Source organism: Delphinapterus leucas, chromosome 2 (assembly GCF_059928025.1).
Source record: "Delphinapterus leucas isolate spDelLeu-1000000601 "Yukka" chromosome 2, BTC_Dleu_Yukka2, whole genome shotgun sequence".
In the NCBI taxonomy this organism is placed as follows: domain Eukaryota; kingdom Metazoa; phylum Chordata; class Mammalia; order Artiodactyla; family Monodontidae; genus Delphinapterus; species Delphinapterus leucas.
The window spans coordinates 132,019,860-132,040,448 of record NC_143130.1 but is presented as its reverse complement, the minus strand read 5'-3'; the positions used below and the strand labels follow the sequence as shown (position 1 = coordinate 132,040,448).

At 37.1% G+C, this 20,589-nt stretch overlaps 1 protein-coding gene across 1 annotated transcript in view; it reads right to left on the bottom strand.

The window, feature by feature from the left end:
* ATL1 (atlastin GTPase 1) overlaps positions 1-20,589 on the bottom strand; it is a 79,600-nt gene that overhangs the window by 12,530 nt on the left and 46,481 nt on the right. The window contains exons 5-8 of the mRNA XM_022570607.3: positions 20,376-20,426; positions 18,175-18,231; positions 2,554-2,646; positions 1,315-1,453 (exon numbers count right to left, since the gene is read on the bottom strand). Coding sequence (XP_022426315.1) covers positions 1,315-1,453; positions 2,554-2,646; positions 18,175-18,231; positions 20,376-20,426 — 340 coding nt within the window. The remainder of the gene's footprint in view (positions 1-1,314; positions 1,454-2,553; positions 2,647-18,174; positions 18,232-20,375; positions 20,427-20,589) is intronic.

Here is a 20,589-nt window from a genome sequence, read left to right as displayed (position 1 = left end):
GAAAGGCCTTGTGGGAGCCCTCTCTTTATGTAACTTATTCAAAACACATTGAAGCCATTAGGTAATTGCACAGTATCAAGAGGTCTGTGTGCTCACTAGCGGGTTGGAATTCGTAAGTGACAGCAAAATTGTAGGATCCTGGAATCCGTGCGTTAATATGTGCCTACAGCTGTCTGTTCTGTTGTATAAAGAAGAGACAATTTAAAACATGTATAAAAACAATGCTGATGATCGAGAAATTGGGGGTTCTATTTATGATATTAGCTGCCATAGTGAAATATAAGGTATCTGAGAATAAACGCCATGGATACATGGGGAAAACAATAGGTTTGCTTTTCAAACTTGCCAGTTGCATAAAACTGGACACAATGTTATGTTGTCCTTTTTAAAAGTAATTTCAAAGCCCTTTGAGAACAACTGTGCTTCAAAGCTTGTTATGTCGCTGTCTCATCACCCCTGGCACAATGCAGAAAGGCCACAGTAAATTAAGCAAATGTCCAAACTCAGTGGTGTACTCAATGCTAGGCTTACAAGTAAAAAAGTCAGAAATGTCTTTGTACCACCTTGTATCAACTGCAAAGCAAATATCTAAAGACCTGGTGATTATTAGGCAAGATTAGCTTCTGCTTCTGCAGACCCCTGCCTCCACCTCCCACTGCCCACCCCCGCCCCCGTTTTTTTTTTTTTTAACAATTTGAGTTGCTTTGGAATCTTTAAACATTAGTCATGCCTCTGTTTAAGAGATAATTACATGCTGTTAGTTTGAAAAACACTCTGGTGCTTTTGGTTTTTTAAGAAACTGGTCCTCATCCAGAAGAGGATTTCATGATTACTGAAGTTTTTAATGATGTATAATTAAATTCTTTAGCAGCAGTTTTAAAGAGCTTCACTTCAGTACTATGCAATATTTCTATCTCTAATTATATAACTTAACACAAACATTCCAATAATATAGGCATCTATTTTCCTTTTTCATGTAAATAAGGAAAATTAAAAAGGAAGATATTAAGGAGCATTTCTCAATACAGAGGTGAGCAGGAACCTAGGAGAAAGGGCGAGGGTTACTGCCTCCCAGGTGAATGCAGGATTTAGCCTATTTTCTCAGTGTACATATTCAGTACCCATAGAATCCCATAGTTCACCAAGGAGGTACTCTAGCCTGAGCCTGGGATTCCCAATCCTCCTGAAAATTTCCAGTCATCAGCCTCACATCAGTGGATAAACAAAACTAGCAGCCATAAACCCAGTGGATAAAATGACATTTTTGTAATCAGACTAAGTGACATAAACAAATACATTAAAAGACAGACAAACCTTTCAGTTTTCCATCAAAGTTTGGATTGGTAGCTACTTTTAAGCCAGGATGAGGTAGCAGAAAACAGGAAATTTTGGTGAAACAGGAATGGATGTGTTTTCTAACATTCTGTAGTTCTTCATGCTGGTTCCCCGAGACCTGCAGTAAATCATTCTGAAGTTTAAACTACTTTCAACACAAATTGAACTCCAAAAGAATTCTGTGGCATTTATATTTGCTGTGTCTGTCTGGTCACAATGATAAAAAAAAATGACATGACAGGGCTGATACTAAATAAGGAAAAGTTTGGGGTGAATTTGCCACATGGCCATATCTAAGTATAGCATACATATGGCATTATTATTACAATTAAAAAATGTCTACTCTTACGCTAACTTAGATGGGCCTTCCCATTTTTTAGTATAAATCAGTGGGGTTTTACTCTAGCTAGTTCCTACAAATTCAAATTTTAAATCAAAGTACTCACAAGAGACATGAGTAGATCATAAGATATTCCTACCTTCTTTTCAGGAGGTACTCAAGACAGCCTCTTGTCACCTGGTAGGTATACATTTAAATTCTAGAAAGGCATCTGGATAGTTGGATGTTTACTTAAAAGCTAAACTGCCCCCTTTTTTCACATGTATTTGACATTTAACAGTACAAACTACCCTAAAAGTAACCATAACTTAAAAAGGTAAGCTTAGAGATTCTGATTATCGAGGTAGATTTTTTAATCTCCATTTTTTTTTTTCTGATTACTCAGTAGGTATTTTGGGAGATATCTGTTCAGTGTAAATAATTCACTCACTATTGAACTATCATGACACAGCAAGTGGAAAGCCTCCTAATATCACCTTCTGTGAACTACTAGCAAAATGTCCTAAGATTGACTTTGGGGATTTCAAAAATTAAATATTTCTGTTAAATTGACCTTAAACCTCTACTAAAACACGAATCCATATATTTGTACTGTCAGTCTTGAACAGATTTAATTCTTCAAATTAAAAGTTTTATCTTTAGGAATAAATCATGGTTTTATAGATATTTACAAAAGAACTCTTTTTCTGTATCATAATTATTGATAATGTTTACGGTTGTAACTCTGACATTATTTTAAGTATCAATCTTAGTTTGTTCATAGAGATACTATGAAGGTCAAATGAGATTGTGGCTACTGAGTATCTATTCAGCAAATCATTCAAAAATAATTTAGGTTACTATTGGCGAAATTTCATGCATCTAAATAGTTAACAAACCTTGAGGCGTTTTTCCAAGAATTTGGAGCCACCGTCAGCTCCATACGAAAATTCGTATGGGAAACTCCAGTCTCGAACAAGAAATATCAGACTCTAAGAAACAATAAGAAGAAAAGATTGTTAAAGGAACTCTAAATTTCCTCCCTCTGTTTTTTATTGAAATATATTAGATATTATTGTCATTTGAATCGTGTTCTTCTCCACATAATGGAATTAATAAGCAAACATAAAACCTAAGAAAGTTGTTTCTGAGCAATCTCCCCGCCCTGAGATCATCCTCCCTGTTTCCACTGAATGTGAACAGAAAGCTGCTCCCAAACTGATTATTAAAGTTACATAGTGCCATTCACCCAGTTTGGGGCATGTCTGTCAGTTTTCAGGAAGCTTTTTATGAAGATTCAAGTTTTATTTGAGGAAAGTTTTCTCCTTTCATCTGTCTAAATATTTTTCCTCTATTACATTTGTTCTACCCTCTTCTGCAGGGGCTCTCCTTATGCATATCTGGTAGGCAGAGGGGTGAGAATCCAGGTTTTGTGGGGCCCTGAAGGTTATACAATCTGGGTCGGGGAAGGGCTCAATAGGAAAAAGGTACAAAAATGGGCTTGAAAGTTAATATTTATTTAGAGTAAGATACCTCTGTAATATTTTTTTTCCCCCAGTTTTCAACTGCAAATGCTTTGATCACTTCTTCATATGATAGTTTTGAAATATTTTCTGTTGGAAAGCTAATTCAGTCTTTCCTCTAACAAGGGCAAAACTTTTTATTATAAAAATGTTTTTATTATTAATAGTTTAGAAATATTTCAGCTTCACAATTTGTTATTTGTAATATCATATACATTTTTAGTTTCTTCATCTGTCAAATAGAAATAATAATGGAACATGTCTCACAGGACTACTAAATGAGATAATATACATAAGGCATTTTGAACAGTGCCAGGCACCTAATGCTATGTTAGCTATTTGATTTTGATTTCAATGGCCACATAGTATTTTCGTACACGGATAGGCCATAGTTTATTTTGCCATTCTCCTAGATGTCTTCCAGTTTTTCTATTATTCTAAGAAATACATTGATAAACACTCTTGAAGCTGAATATTTGTTCACATCCAGAAGGATTTTATCAGGAACTGTTTCCCAAATTAGAGTAATCATTAGAATCATTCGAGAGGCTTCTAAAAGTACAGAATTCTTGGGTCCCACCCCATACCTACTGAAACCAAAGTCAGAGTAGCTTTATTTATTGAGTGCCTATTATAAGCCAACCACAATATCAGAATTATATACATGGTATTTCATGCACTCCTGCAACAGCCCCTAGAGAGGTTATAATTTATTATTCACCTTAAAAGAGATATATAAAGATCACCTCCACCCTCACCTGACATTAAGTAATATGCCCAAAGCCACACAACCAGAGTGGAAGAGTTGGCATTTAAACTGGGGACTTATTCAAAATCCCTGCTGCACTGCCTCAAAGTTAAGTATAAAACATATAGTTTACAATCTGAGGCATTAAAGCACTCTTTTATAAGTTAGATTAAGTTATAGTTCAAATTTTAGTTTCTGTAAAAACGTAGGAAGTTGAGAAAAAGTAAGAATATTTAATGAAATTAGCGATCTTTAAATATTCTAAGAGTTTACATCTTTGGGTTTCTAATTGAAGCTTTTAGTCTTCCCCATTAAAATTTATTATCTCTTTTAAGCTATAGGTTCCTTTTTCATCCCTTTTTTCCCTTTACAGTTTATCTGTTGAAGAACCTGGGAATTTGACATGTAGAGATTCCCACAATCTGGACCTTGCTGACTGCATATTCACGGGGCAGTTCAACATGTTCTTTTGTCCTCTGGATTTCCTGCAAACTGGCAGCTGGATGCAGAGGCTTGATCTGACTCCGGTTTTATTTTTTTGGCAAGACTATAGGAAGCAGAGTGTTCTTTTATTAGGAGGCACATAGTATATGATTATTTCTCCTTTGGTGAAGTTATGTCATCTTTGCTTAACTGAAGCTCATTCTTCAGTAGATTTCTCATTAAGGGCTCATGGAAACAACATTCTTTGTGTTCTTACACGCTGATAACAGTTTGTGCCCTTTATAAGTGAAAGTCAGTTTTGCTGGATATAAAATCCTTGGCTCACATTTTCTTACCTTAAACAGGGACACTTCTTAGTTTGCATTATGGATATTTCTTGTTTCACTACAGTGGAAGCCTGACCCCCCCACCCCTCTCTCCCTCTCACCCCTCTCTCTTTCTCTCTCTTTCTCTCTCTCTCTCTCTCTCTCTCTCTCTCTCTCTCTCTCGTGTGTGTGTGTGTGTGTGTGTGTGTGTGTGTGTGTGTTCTGTGGATTCTTGTGGGGAGAGGAGAGGTTCTTGTGGAGAGGAGACTTTTAAAACATCTATATACACTATCTTTAAATAGTTCACTATCTTTAGATAGATGGCCATTCTTTTGTCAAAATATGATAATTTGTATTTAGAACACTTCTACCTAAAACATGCATTTTGAAAACAGAGGTTAGCTAAGAAGCAGCTTTTGCGAAATAGAGGCTCATGAACCAGGATAAATGAAACCAACTATGTGGATTTGGCAATTTTCACATTTTTCTTGGGAGCGTTTAGTCTCATTTCTTGGTCTTTTTCACTGGGCATCTTCCCAAGTCAACATAATGAGGACCATGTGTAGAACAGGATCAAAGATGAAGTCTTATTTTCTTAATAAGCAATCTATATTCTATCTCCCTATAGTGTCAAATTCCAAGTTCCCTGCCTAATGGTCCCATCCAGTGATGTGCTGGTGTAAACTGGCTCTCCAGCAGCAGCAACATGCCTTGATTTGTAGCATTTGACAATTTCTGTTGTGCAAACCTGCCTACCATGGCTGATGTCAAGCTACTAACAGTTTAATACTTGGCTTATATAATTCCTGAATATTTACTAGTTAGCTGTCAAAGTAATATGAGCCAGCTACAGAACCACCACTGGCCCCATCCCCTCCCAAAATAATTTGTATGCTTTACATTTATCCTGTATGGAATGCTATGAATCTCAGTTCTTATTTCAAAAGCCATCCATTTTTCCACACTGCTGAATTTTGATTTGTTCATACATATAGGTAGAGATAAAAAATCAAGGATACAAATTACCCTAATTTGCTCAGATAAGAATATCTGAAGTCACACTTTTTAAAATAAATTAAATCCAGTCAGGCAACTGGGGCAAATGATGGACCTACACCATGCATATCCTACAAATGATCATATTTTTTAAATCATGAAAAACATCATAACCTTTGTTTATTTCCCTTTGGAGACCATAGCCTTTAGGAAATTATTCAAAAGGAGTGCTATAGCACTACTATTAGTAGTAATGAAAATGGAAATAAAACCCCAAATGCTTAACAATTAATTGGGAATGGCTATACAAATTATGGCATATTAATATATTACATAGCTATTAATATTGCAAAATGTGGAATATATCAATACATGTGTTGATTATATCAGTATAAAAAAGCCATGTGGGGGCTTCCCTGGTGGCGCGGTGGCTGAGAGTCCGTCTGCCGATGCAGGGGACACGGGTTCGTGCCCCGGTCCGGGAAGATCCCACATGCCGCGGAGCGGCTGGGCCCGTGAGCCATGGCCGCTGAGCCTGCGCCTCCGGAGCCTGTGCTCCGCAACGGGAGAGGCCACAACAGTGAGAGGCCCGCGTACCACAAAAAAACCCCCAACTATATAAAACAATGTTATTTGAATTATAATGCTAAATTTATGTGCACATCCATTATAAATACATGAAAATACTCCCAAACTCCCAGGAAAAAACTCTTGTAGAGCCATGTAGCCAGTAAATACCTAAACTGGTTGTAACCTGCCTGTTTAATCAATCAATTTCAGTTTTAATTTCAGTTTCGCGTAATAAGTAAATACTATAACGTGTTTTAAACCCATCTAATTAAGTAACAACTCACTTCAATCAACAGCCCACTGAAAGCCAACCAGTGACAGCTTCATACTTTAAAACTCAGTCAAGTAGCAGAAGACTCGCTCCAGAAAATTGACTGAGGCTGGTGTCAACCCGTTTCTCACCTCTATAACCAACACGAAACATGCTTCTGTGTACGACAAAAAATCATTCAAAAACTGATGTCAACCCATTCTTGTTTCTTTAAACCATGAAAATCCAAAACAAACAAGCCCCTACACCCTGCATATAACCGTTAGTTTGTTATGCTCAATGAGACTGTGCCTCACAAGCATAACTCTTTTAATTAACTCACCAATAAATTCAGCTTTGGTTTTTGTATCAGATTTTGACTGACGGTCTCATCCTCTGGCAATTCTAGAAGTTTTAAGTGCCCTCACTTGGCAGTTTTAAGTGCCCTCACTTGGCAGCTTTTTTTAAGTGCCCTCACTTGGCAGCTTTTTTTAAGTGCCCTCACTTGGCAGCTTTCCCTATGACCCTCAGACTAACATGTGCATTCTCCCTGTCCTTTGTTCCCAAATTTCATTTGTCCTTCGAATTTACTTGCAGGTGAATTTATCTCAACAACGATCTGATCTGAGTTCTGATTTGTTTCACTGAGCTCTTGTTGCTAATTTCTTATCCTAGGATTTTTGTTATAAAGACTCAGTGGGTCTTTATATGGGTCATTAGTTCTAAGTCTTTGTTTAACCTTTAGTTTTGGAAGTATACTCATTTTATAAATAATTATACCTAATTTCTGTATAAGGTTATTAGAGCTTTTGGTTTAGAGGTATACTATTTAGGAAATATTTTTGCCATTAATCTGTTTATGGTTTTGCTGCTTGCTTTACCTTCTTTTGTTTGAAAATTTGTACAAAGTCTTGTCTCATGTATTTTATCTTGAATTGTCTTTTGTCACTGAATGTACAAGGAAGTGCTCTATAAAGGACAGATAGAGGCAAAGGCCTAAAAAGTCCCCAGATTAATCAGGATGCCCCAAAGACTAACGGCTGGAGGTCGGTTAAACTAGCAACAAATTTATGCAAAAATAATTAGTCAAATTTTGCCTTGGGTCCTCTAACAAAGCTTTCAAGAGGACACTCCCGCTCTTGTCAATTTGCGAGTCTCTTTGTTTACTCCATAATGCAGGATCAATGATTGTCAGATTATTGATCATACAGCACTGTTCTAACCTCTCATTGCTTGAGGAACCAGATGCTTTTCATAAACACACAATTTGACCAACTTGTTTGTTACAGGCTTGTATATATCAAAGCTGCAATCTCCTCCTGGAAGAATTTCTGCTTCCTATTTGCATTGCAGTATAAGCCTAATATTTGCACTTACAATAATAAATGATCTTTTAAAAAATTTAGAATAACATTGTGTTGAGCTTTGGACATGTCAAAATAAATAATTAATACAGTTTAGAGGTGCTCTATAAAAATGAAGAGAAAATATCAAACACTCATTAGCTTCTTTGATTAGTAAACTGAGGCCTCAAAACAAACTGCTGACTCCCAAATAATCTCTGTTTGATTCTCTAACTTTCTGAAATTACCCTCCCGTATCTCTCTCTACTCAGTTTTGTCTTCACCAATCACTTCACCCCTTCAATTCCTTCTGCTCCTTCCCCTGACCTCCTAAACCATTTCCTAAGGAATTTTTGCAGGAAAAAAAGTAGTTACATTGCCCCAAACTACTTAAAATTGCTAGACCAGAAGGCTGTTGTAAAGAAGCTGAATTTAAACCCTGGTCTAGAGTTCAGTTTTAAGGAATTTCTTTTAGCCCAGGAAGACAGAAATTTGCTGCAGAATTCGGGATTCTGTTACTTACTGTCCTCAACTATCAGTTATTTTCCAACTAGTTCACTTAATTGTTAGTCCCTCAGGTGGGAAAAAACGGTTAAAAGCAGTAGGGTAAGAGAGAGCAGAAGGACATTTAAATAACTCAGGTCATTACCAAAAAAAATTTTTTTTAATTTTAATAGCCTTTCAAGGGCAAGAAAAATAGAAAAAACACCACACAAGGCCATTTCAGAAGACTTTCTCTTCAAGATGAATCGGACATAGATTCAAAATTGTGAACAATATAAGAATGAATCAATAGGAAACGTTAAAAATAGACTTCAGGAGATTTTCAAACAATACTCCGGGTACCTAAATAGTCAAAGTAAAGGGAACCTTGTCTTCTCTTTCTAAAATGTGCTCAGACGTAAAATACAGGAATCAGAAAAAAACTTGAATGAGAAATTATCAACTTAGAAATTTCCAATTTATGGGTGGATTTTCAGAGGGGCTTGGATAGTTAACAAGGTAGAAATAAAAAAATTTGTGGCCCTCCAGATAAAAATGACCAAAATATCCTCTGTTCTCTAAGACTCAGGGAGCCTGTCCATAAGGACAGATATTGCAAGCAGAAAATCCACTGGAAGAAACAAAGTTTCATATTAGCTAAAGATACCTACAGTGTGTATGATTCAGAAAGAAACTGAAGAATCTCTTTGAGTAAAAGTCTCTAAGGATATAGACAGAAGAAGTAGAGAAGACTCTATAAGAGTCCAGATTCACCCCTTTCAAATTATCGTAAATCTTTCTTTTTTATATACACAAAAAGATTAGGTCATGGCAGGTATTAAATCAGCAACACGGTCAACATCAAAGACTCATTGCCTTTTATGGTCTATTCCTTGTTTCTGTAGCCAAGGCTTATCCTCCTTGCCTCAGAGCAGTTGCAGCCTTCTTAATTACTTGAAGCATCTACAAACTGTACTAGGACCACCTTTAAATCTGATGGTACAACATACAATCACTATTGCTAACTGAAAACACCTCACTTTTTTCTGTTCGTCTTAACTAATGAAATGTGCTGTTTTTTTTTTTTTTGGTATTACCATCCATTGATTTAATACTTTCAATTCAGAAACTCTACTAACTTTATCCACTGAAAAATAATTTCATGATGGTGTTTCTGCAGTTCAAGAAGGGCCATGGCACCTAGTATAAATATTTTGGACACTCTCACACCAATTTATGACTTACTCTTTCTTAAAAATGTAAAGAGGTAATACTAGGCTGGATACATAATAGCACACCAAATCCTGAATCCAGGTATTTCAATTTTGAGTCCAATGAGTTTACTTGTATAAAAACTATATACAATCCTAAATATGCATATAACACCATAATTAGCAAACATTAATTGGACATCTGCTGTATGAAAAGTAGGTGCTCTAGACTAAAAAAAGTAAACTACAAAGCTCCTGTTCTTAAGATATTTATAATTTAGTTAGTGGGATGGGATGTGCACATTCAAATATAAGACCACAAGCTATAGCTCAATAAGTGTCTAGGATTAGGAGGAAGAAGGGAGACATTAAGGGGTGGTGGTGAAGTGCAAGGGCTTTGAGCCTGTGGCCTAGGTTGAAGGCCAGCTCTGCAACTTAAGGATACATGTGACCAAGGACAAGTTTCTTAATTACTTTAAGCCCTGGTGTTTCCTCATCAGTTAAAAAACAGAAAGAAAAGAATAAAAAGGAGTAACAACATTACTTATTTTATATAACTATAATGAACATTCATTTGAATCATGTAAGAAACATATTTAGGGCTTCCCTGGTGGCACAGTGGTTGAGAGTCCTCCTGCCAATGCAGGGGACACGGGTTCGTGCCCCGGTCCGGGAAGATCCCACATGCCGCGGAGCGGCTGGGCCCGTGAGCCATGGCCGCTGAGCCTGCGCGTCCGGAGCCTGTGCTCCGCAACGGGAGAGGCCACAACAGTGAGAGGTCCGCGTATCGCAAAAAAAAAAAAAAGTGCTCAATAAATTATTACTATGTAGGCCTTCCAGACATTTCATGTACCTTCCTGTGGCCATTGGGAGAATCCTGGTCTACACTGCTTACCTAATTCTGTGTAACCAGATGAATATTTTATTCTAATTTCATGTAATTCTCAGATCACCTAAATTGCTCTCCGAACAGAACGTGGGATAAGGCAACTTTCTCAGACAGAGAGAAGGCTTTTCCCTTTCCTCAGCCCTACCAATGTGTCTTTTCCTTTCATTTACAGCCCAAGGAGCCAAACAACAGCTTCTCATTTTCTCAGTGAAATCATGGATTTCTCTGGTATGACTTGGCAGTTGCAGTCATCATAGATATTTGACCAAGGATGTTTTGTTTCAAAGTCACTGAAATCACTATCAAATAATTTTATTCTGTAGAGGAACACTCTTAAATCATGGGAATAAAGGGTCCTTAAATATAATTAAGTAAACTAGTGTAAAATAATTCCTAATTTGCCATATGTAGGCCTAATTTGAATGGGAAATTGTGAGAAACAGGTTTATCCTAATATAATAGTACATTATTATATGCTTCCTCTACTATTATTTTCTAGCAATCTTCAGTTTAACCTTAAAACTGGCATGGACTGATCTCCTCTCAAATAATTACAAATCCACTGAAAATAACATGAAGAATTGAGTTTCACTCTTATCTCACAAAGAGAATTCAGATCGTTTTTTCCCACTTTTTTTGAGATATAATTGACATATAATACACTGTGTACATTTAAGATCTGCAACATGATGATTCGAGATACCTATATACTGTGAAACGATTAACACAATCAGGTTAGCAAACACCTCCATCACCTCACATAGTTACCACCTGTGTGTGTGTGTATGTGGAGAGTCAAATCTATTTCTAAGGTTTAGGGTACTGGTGGGCCTTTAAGTGTATAAAAATGGCTAATAAAAATGCTATGGGAGGGCTTCCCTTGTGGCGCAGTGGTTGAGAGTCCGCCTGCCAATGCAGGGGACGCGGGTTCGTATCCTGGTCCGGGAAGATCCCACATGCCGCGGAGCGGCTGGGCCCGCGAGCCATGGCCGCTGAGCCTGTGCGTCCGGAGCCTGTGCTCCGCAACGGGAGAGGCCACAACAGTGAGAGACCCGCGTACCGCCAAAAAAAAAAAAAAAAAAAAAATGCTATGGGAGAAAACTGGGATGAATTAATCCAGGAGATGGAGTACTTAATACTGAGAAGGTGAAAGAGAAGAGAATAAATGTAATTAGTCCTAAAACATGTGCTCAAGAATCTTTCATTCTTGAGCATAGGCTTCTAAGAGAAGGGAATTCAAGTTTGTGTGCAAGAAAATTTTTTTAGGGTTTATTCTTCTTTCTATTACAGGCAAATCTTAATTTACTAACTACCTGTGCATAGAACTGTACATAGAAATGGTACCCTATCTCTCTGCTACTAGAACCTCCCCTACCATAGATGTCCTCTGCTGGGGTGTGCCCAGTTGCTAATTCAGTCCCCAAATATCATGTACTTAAGAATGACCTGGTGAGGGGCTTCCCTGGTGGCGCAGTGGTTAAGAATCTGCCTGTCAATGCAGGGGCCACGGGTTCGAGCCCTGGTCCGGGAAGATCCCACATGCCGTGGAGCGACTAAGCCCGTGTGCCACAACTACTGAGCCTGCGCTCTAGAGCCTGTGAGCCACAACTACTGAGCCCACGTGCCACAACTACTGAAGTCCACATGCCACAACTACTGAAGCCCACGTGCCTAGAGCCCGTGCTCCGCAACAAGAGAAGCTACAGCAATGAGAAGCCCGCACACCGCAACAAAGAGTAGCCCCCGCTAGCCGCAACTAGAGAATGCCCGCGTGCAGCAACAAAGACACAACACAGCCAAAAATAAAAATAAAATAAAATAAAATAAAATAAAAAAAAGAATGACCTGGCGAGTACTGATTCCCTGGTCCCAACACAAGGATTTGATTCAGCTCAGAAATCTAACTAATAAGCTCACCAGGTAATTCCAATCTAGGTGCTTATAAAATCTTACTCTGTGTCTATCACCAAGGCTGCAGATCTCATTAAAAGCCATCTCTTCTGTGTTAGCACACAACCTAAATATTGACAGCAGTCTTACCAACCTATCTCAGGGCTCCATGCCTCCATGCTCCAAAGGTCCAGGAATTATTGGATATATTCAAGGCTCTGGCTTAAAGGGACCAGGATTGAGGAATACGACCAGGATTGAGGAATATTGTGGCTAGTATTTAAACTTACTAGAGATTAAATAGGCTTTTGTAGACTGGCTTATAAAGATACCCACCATACAGAAATACCACTGGGAAATGTACTGACATCTAAAAAATTGGTTCAAGTGAAGCTTGAGAATATACTTCAGTAAATTGGGGGATGTAGCCTATATAATTAGAGGACATGAAATGGTTAAAGAGTAAACTCCTGGGCTGCTATAACCAAAAGGCACATTTAATGACATAAAGGCTTCTTAGAGTCCACTTTCCAGCATATTGGGGAATCCTTTTCAGCTCAGGCCCAACAGCAAACTTACTGTTATCACCGCATTATAGAACAAGTGGAAACCCTCTCCACTACCTCAGCCCAGCAGAGTTGAGAGAACATGAATGACAAGCACACAGAGAGAAAGCTGTAGAGCCACGCAATGGAAAATGAGCCTTTCCCAGCCTAAGAAGTAACTAATGGCTGACCATTTAGCACAGAGCATTAGAGGAAGACAGTCTTGCTTGGTGTTGAAAAACAGTCTGTAAATGAAACAGTTCATTTAAAGTGCACTTCAAATAAGGTCTAACAATCTGAAAAACTCCTAATAAGGATTTTGTAATAAGTAATAAGGATTTCGACACAAGGATGTAATCATCTCACTGTAGAGCTATGTGGGGCCTTATGACCAAGGAAGAAAAATTCATAGACCCAAATAGAGACAAATCTCCTACCACACCTGATGAGATATTTTCACCAGGTCCTTAGAGCAAATTGGAAGTTATTACCTAAAGTCCTTGTCAAATATGTATGGGTATTACATGTTTAAATGAATGGAAATGTATTCATTCTCAACCAAACCTCTTGATGTCCTAAGGTAGAGAAGCTAAAGAACCTAGTTATTTTTAAAGAACAGTTATATTAATGAGGTAGCTCCTAGTGGATCATTATACTTAAGATTCAAGTGCTCATAGTGAGCAAAGCAAGTGAGAAAATAAGTAATGTCACTCAGAGAATGCTATATTATGTCTTAATTTGGATTATATTTCTGGAGTGTAGTTTACAGCTGGCTTTTATAGGCCTGCAAGGAAGACATTACAGTTTGAGGAATATTACAAATCAGGTTTGTAAACAAGCTATATAGCATGTTGGTAGCTTGAAACTGGCCACAGTAAAAGTATTTACACCACAGAAATCAGCGAATGCTACAAATCAGACCCACCTCCCCTGCTTCCCTAGCCAGTTGTAAACATTAACCAGCACACCACTGGCTAAACTTAACACTTCAAAATCACTTTTAAACTGAATTCACTTAGCTTTAAGTTCTCTTTTTTTAAATATAGTTTTAAAATACAATTACAGATATTTTGTTTGCTTGGTATAAATTGGCTTTTGGTTTAAGAATCCAATTAATCTGTTAATTCAGCTATTCATTTCATTGGCTAATTGCCCTCACTTTTGCTGCCTGAGACATATCTTGTTTATTATTTATAATTTCACTCTGTTTCAGAGTTAAGAATTCTTCTATTTTAAATTCGTTAAATTTAGTTTTAGTAAAAATTATTATTTTAAAAATATTATTGCCCCTTACTTCATTTTCTCAGGCAGTATTTAAAATTTCTCCACAATTTTATCCAAATAAATAAAACTATCTTCTCAGATAGGAGAGAGTAGAAAGTGACCTGCTGAAAGAACTGCTGAAATTAATTAAATTTTTATTTAAAAGTTATTTTATTTTGGAATTTTTTCTATGTTTTTTCTAATTTAAATGTGAATTATTTTGCTGATATCTTAAATGTTGTTCTAAGATTTAAGTATATTTGCATTTTATCTTTTAATTTCATGATGTGTAGTATTTTTGTCTTGAATTTGGTTGCTTTAATTTTAAATATTATTTTTTTAAATAAATTTATTTATTTATTTTTAGCTGTGTTGGGTCTTTGTTGCTGCGCACGGGGCTTTCTCAGTTGTGGCAAGCGGGGGGCTACTCTTTGTTGCAGTGTGCGGGCTTCTCGTTGCAGTGGCTTCTCTTGTTGTGGCGCATGGGCTCTAGAGTGCAGGCTCAGTAGTTGTGGCGCAAGGGCTTAGTTGCTCCGCGGCATGTGGGATCCTCCCTGACCAGGGGTTGAACCCGTGTCCCCTGCATTGGCAGGGGGATTCTTAACCACTGCGTCACCAGGGAAGTCCCTTAAATATTATTAAAGTAGCTTTGGAAGCTACTTTTGCTACTTAACGAGTTTCTCATTTCAATTTCAGATACTTAGATTTATAAGTCCAAACCTGTTCAGGAGTCACTGTTGACTCATTCAGTCGAAACTTTTTCTTTTCATTGACATTTGTAACGCCAACAGTTTACCAACAAGTAGTGATCTCTTAAAGTTTTTTCTATTGTTTTCAGTTTGTTGTTTTTTGTTAGTTAGTTTAGTTTTGTTTTGTTTTACCGAAGGCCTGTTTGCCTGCCTATCTATCCATCTATCTATCAACAGAGCACTGGTTTGTCTCTTCTGGTTTTAGTTTATCTAGCAAAGTATAAGAAGCAGTGACATCTGCTGGTAAGACTGAAAACTCCTTTCCAGAATTTACTCTGGAGTTACCCAATCTATGTCAATGAGTCCTGAGGTAGCAAGTTCAGAAAAGAGAAAAGTCAAAGCAAATAGCCTAATCACTATACAACACTTCAACTATCAACATGATGAATGATTTCTAAAAAAGACAACAGAGTCTAACGGGTATTGTAAACCACACAGAAGATGGTATGCAGGGACTTATTTCATTCTATATCAACTCCTCTCCCCACCTGCTTCGCCAGATCTGAGAGGAGAGATTCATACTCCTTCAGTCACAGCACACCAACATCTCTCCATGCAAAGGTCCCTTTCTTGTTTTACTTTATCATATTTTTTCCCAGATTCCCACTCCCATTCCTCAACTGTCTGCTCTCAACCACACTTATTCTAACATATATTATTTTGTGTATGTAGAAGTTTTAAAATCACACATAGTATCATGCTATAGAACTCAAACTTTTTCCCTACTTAATGCAGTATTAATTTTAACACTTTACTCATGCCACTCTATACTTTGGGTTCATTGCGTTTGGATGTTGCAAAATATTTCAGAGTATGCTTTTCACCCTATTTTATGTATCTGTTCTTCTGGTGATGGACACCTAAGTTGCCTACAACTTCCTGCTACTACAACTCTATCAGTGCCACAGTGAGTATCCTTATATATTTGCCCTGCTCCACAGAATGGTTGCTCCAATCCGCACTTTAACCAACAGGGCTTGAGTGTTCCCATTTACTCAGATCCTAGCTATCATTTCATATTTATCCCCATGTTCTACTTTTTGCCTATCTAATGAGTATAAAGTGGTATCTCATTGTTTTAATCTTTAACTGATTATCAATAAGACTTAACATCCCTTAGAAAATGTGTTAGCCATTCAGGTTTCCTTTCTGTTAATTGTCTATACATCCATTGCCTAATTTTTTTTATTAAGTTCAGCTTGGGATTTTTTTAAGACCTTCTTTTAGTAAAACTGAGAGGAAGGTACAAAGGTTTGCCATATATATACCACCTGTCCCAACACATGCATAGCCTCTCCCACTATCAACATCACTCGCTAGAATGGTATATATTTTTTTAAGCAAGAATGAACCTACATTGACATCATAATCGCTCAAAGTCCATAGTTTATCTTAGGGTTCACTCTTAGTGTTGTACATTCTATGGGTTAGGACAAATGTATAATGACATATATCCATCATTATAATATCTTATAGAGTATTTTCACTGCCCCCCAAATCCTCTGTGCTCTGCCTGTTCATTTCTCTGCCCCTCATGCTGCACCTTCGGCCCACCCCGAAACCACTGATCTCTTTATTGTCTCTATGGTTTTGCCTCTTCCAGAATATCATATAGTTGGAATCATACAGTGTGTAGCCTTCTCAGATTGATTTCTTTTGTTTAGTAATGCGCATTTAAGATTTCTCCATGGCTTTTTGTGGCTGATAGCTCATTTCTTTTCTTTTGTGTTGAATAACATTCCATCATCTGGATGTACCACAGTTTAAATATCCATTCACTTACTGAAGGACATCTTGGTTGCTTACAAGTTTGGGCAATTATGTATAAAGCTGCTACAAACATCTGTGTGCAGATTTTATGTGGACATAAGTTTTCAACTCCTTTGGGTAAATACCAAAAACACAATCATTGGATTGTATGGAAAGAGTAGGTTTAGTTTTTTAAGAAATTACCAAACTATCTTTGAAAGTGGCTGTACCATTTTGCATTTCCACCAGAAATTTATGAGAGTTCCTGTTGCTGTACATCCTCATTTGTGGAACATGTGGTGTTGTTAGTACTCTGAAATTTGGCCATTCTAATAGGTGTGTAGTGGTTCCTTTGCCTATTTTTTTTTTTTTTTTTGCGGTATGCAGGCCTCTCACTGTTGTGGTCTCTCCCATTGCGGAGCACAGGCTCCGGACGCGCAGGCTCAGCGGCCATGGCTCACGGGCCCAGCCGCTCCGCGGCATGTGGGATCTTCCCGGACCGGGGCACGAACCCGCGTCCCCTGCATCGGCAGGCGGACTCTCAACCACTGCGCCACCAGGGAAGCCCACCTTTGCCTATTTTTGATGGGCATCCCAGTCTTATTTGCAAAACTTCCTTGTACATTCTATATATTAATCCCTTGTTGACTTTTGACATTGTCATTATCTTCTACCAATCCAGTTACTTTGCTTATAGAGTCTCCTGATAAATAGAAATACTTTATTCTGATACAGTAATATCCATCAATTTTTTACTACATTTTTTTAGTGGGGGGGGTCTTAGTGAATAACTGTTTCTTCACCCCAGGTCAGAAGGATATTCTCCAATATTTTATTCTATTAACTTTATAGTTTTAAATTTCATATTTAGTTCTTTAATACAACTGGAGCTCTCTTCCACATATGGTGTTCAGTAGAAATTCAACTTTTTCTTCAAAAAGTGAATTAGTTTTTCCAAACCCCAGCTATTAATCCATCCATTTCCCACTGGTTTATGACATGACCTCTACTGCATACTAGGTTTCTATATATAGAGGGATATTTCTGAACTCTGTTTAGTTTCATCTGTTTTTCTCGTATCTGTGCAGAATCACACCATTTTCATTTCTATGGTTTTCTAGTATGTATTCAATCCCTCAGTTTGGATTTTCTTTTTAAAAACTGACAAATCAAAAGAGAACTTAATTTTTCCATATAAGTTATAGAAAAATGTGTTGAATTTCTCAAAAAATCCTGTTGTAGTTTTAATTGGAATTGCACTGAGTTTATTGGTTAATCTGGGGAAAAATAAATTCTCTACAACATTAAATCATCCTGTCTGGAATCATATTATATCTCTCTGGTTTGTATAAATTTTCCTTTATGATCTTTAATGAAACTTTGAAAATATTTTCTCCATAAAGGTCTTTATATTTTGGATTTTGGTAGTTAACTATCAAAGCTTTTTTTTCTTTTTTGCTACTGTGAATGGAGAAAGAAACATGACCCTCTTAGTTAGTATACCTGGTTATAATCTTCAGGAAACTCTAATAAGAATTTATCATCATTTTATACCCACTCACCTGAAATGGCTTCAGGAATGTTTCCTCCATTGCCAGCCTGCCATACTCAGTGAAAAGCTACAAGGAAAATCACACACACACACACACACACACACACACACACACACACACACAGAGAGAGAGAAAACTTCAGTATCTGCAAAGTTTTACTTCTTGGTTTTCTTCCACTAATTTTTTTCTCTAGCTGTAACGTAATACTGTATTATTAAGATTAAAATAATCATTTTAAGTAACTAAGTATTAGATAAAGCAGAGCTACAGTAATTATATATTTTAAAATTAAGGACATAAAGTACATTTTAAAAATGAAGTTTCCATTTTAAAGGTAACACCTTTTATATCTAAAATGTAGGACAATTTTTTTTGTGGGGAAGATGGGGGACAAAGAAACATGTTAAATGACCTTTCAAAGCAACACTTTCATAGATTAGACCAGAGAGCTATAAACTAAGTAGGATAATTTACTGTTGTTGCCAGAGGAAATTTAATGTCCCAACGGTCTTGATCATTACAAAGACATACAGGCATTTGGTTTAAGAAGTGAAGAATCAAATACACCAACTTCTTTTATTTTTTTATTGCTCCCAATTGAGAGGTACCATACAATTTTGTGTTGCCAGAAATGTAAGGTTTTGGAGAACACAGACTTGAGGGGGTGATTGTGATTGGGCCTCTGGTGAGAGTTCCGTCCAGACTGGCCAAGTGGATTTCCCCACATGTACACAGGAAATGCCGCTTCATCACACGAGAGTACCAAGCCACAGAGGCTTCTCAGAGCTGGGGAAGGATGCCGACACAGAGGATTCCCCTCCTTTGCCCCTTTAGAATAGCCCCCAAAGTACCAACCACACTGCGTCCCCTGTGAAAACTATGGAAATCTAGAAAGCAAATGGTAATAACTAGGCATCTGATTAGAGCGATTAAATGAAAGTCTAGAACATGTCTAAAAGGTAGCAGGTCCAGGGATTAGAATCATTACTCATTCTCATTAGAGTCATTTACTAACATAATTTGAATTCACAGTCTTTTTTGAGGAAGGATGAGGTGTTGTCATTTACAGGAAAATTTTTAAATGATCTCAAAAACTATCACTTAATATCAAAGCCTCAAATCAGTCCTTTTTTAGAAATCCTGAACTGGTATTGAACAGTGCCATGTCATTAACTTGGAAAGCAACTGGCTAGGTTATGACACATGCCTAAAGAAGCAATTGCACTCATTCTAGGAAACATCTAACAATTTGGCATATTGTCTATTTGTCATAAATGGTCAGTGTGATGTACTAGAAACATATTTGGGAGTAATGCTAGATGTGAACTCCAAATGATATTTCCACTCTCACAGATCACCCTGCATTATCATCCTTTGTTATTTGTTAAACTGCACAGGGCTCTTATTGGCAAGATAAAATAATACATTGAAAGCAAAATTTTCTATAAAATATGCAGAGGAAAACTATCAGAGAAACAATAGGTTTTTCTATGTAGCCAAGAATAACATGAATTGAAAAAGAGTAGACAGAGATGCAAACTATCTTTAGGAAACATCTAATCTTCTACTTATTTGAGATTTAAATGCTGCTTGGAGAGTGGAAGAAGCACCGAGTCCAATCAGATGATCAAATTTCTATTCCCGCTCTGCCACTTACTAGCCACATGAGTTTGGGCAAGTCATTTTTTTTTCAGAAAAAAATTTCTCATCCATAAAATATGAAGGATAAATTAGGTGTCACTGAGATCTTTTTCAGATCTAAAATAGAATTCTATGAGTAATCATCAGGTAGTCCCCCATAGTTCTTAGCTATAAAGCGGCCCACAGGAAAAAAAATCTGGCATACAACTGATATCACACTAACAATTATTAAATCCCTGACCATAGGACTTCAACTTCACATTCTGGGTCATTTATAAACCAAAGGTTCTTTCTCCACTCTAATTTGCCATATATTTTTCCATATACAGGGTTGACAGCAAATAGCTTTACTGAAACAAAGGACTTTGCAAACTGAGTTAGAAAGAATATAATCATACAGGGCTAGAACTAGAAACCTGGAAATGGGACAACCTCCATTTGGTTATGTTTTTAAATCTTTCTGACTGTTATGTTTTCCAAGTACAAAAAGACCCCCCAAAATCCTAAAGTTCTGCTGTACATGCCCAGAAGATTACTAGATATACAAAAGAGACTGTAAATATTGTTACCTGAAGGTGCTGAAGATCATCCTCCTGCACATTTTGAGATAAGTTATATACCTTGATTAAGAAACAAAGTCAAAATGAGAAAATAATTAGCAGCATAATAAGCACTTATTTTGTTATTCTCTATTTTTTGAAATATCAATTTCACAAAATCAAACTCTCTCACATATATTTATAAGACCTTGAGAGAGGAGTAAAGAAAGCCTGAGAGACAATA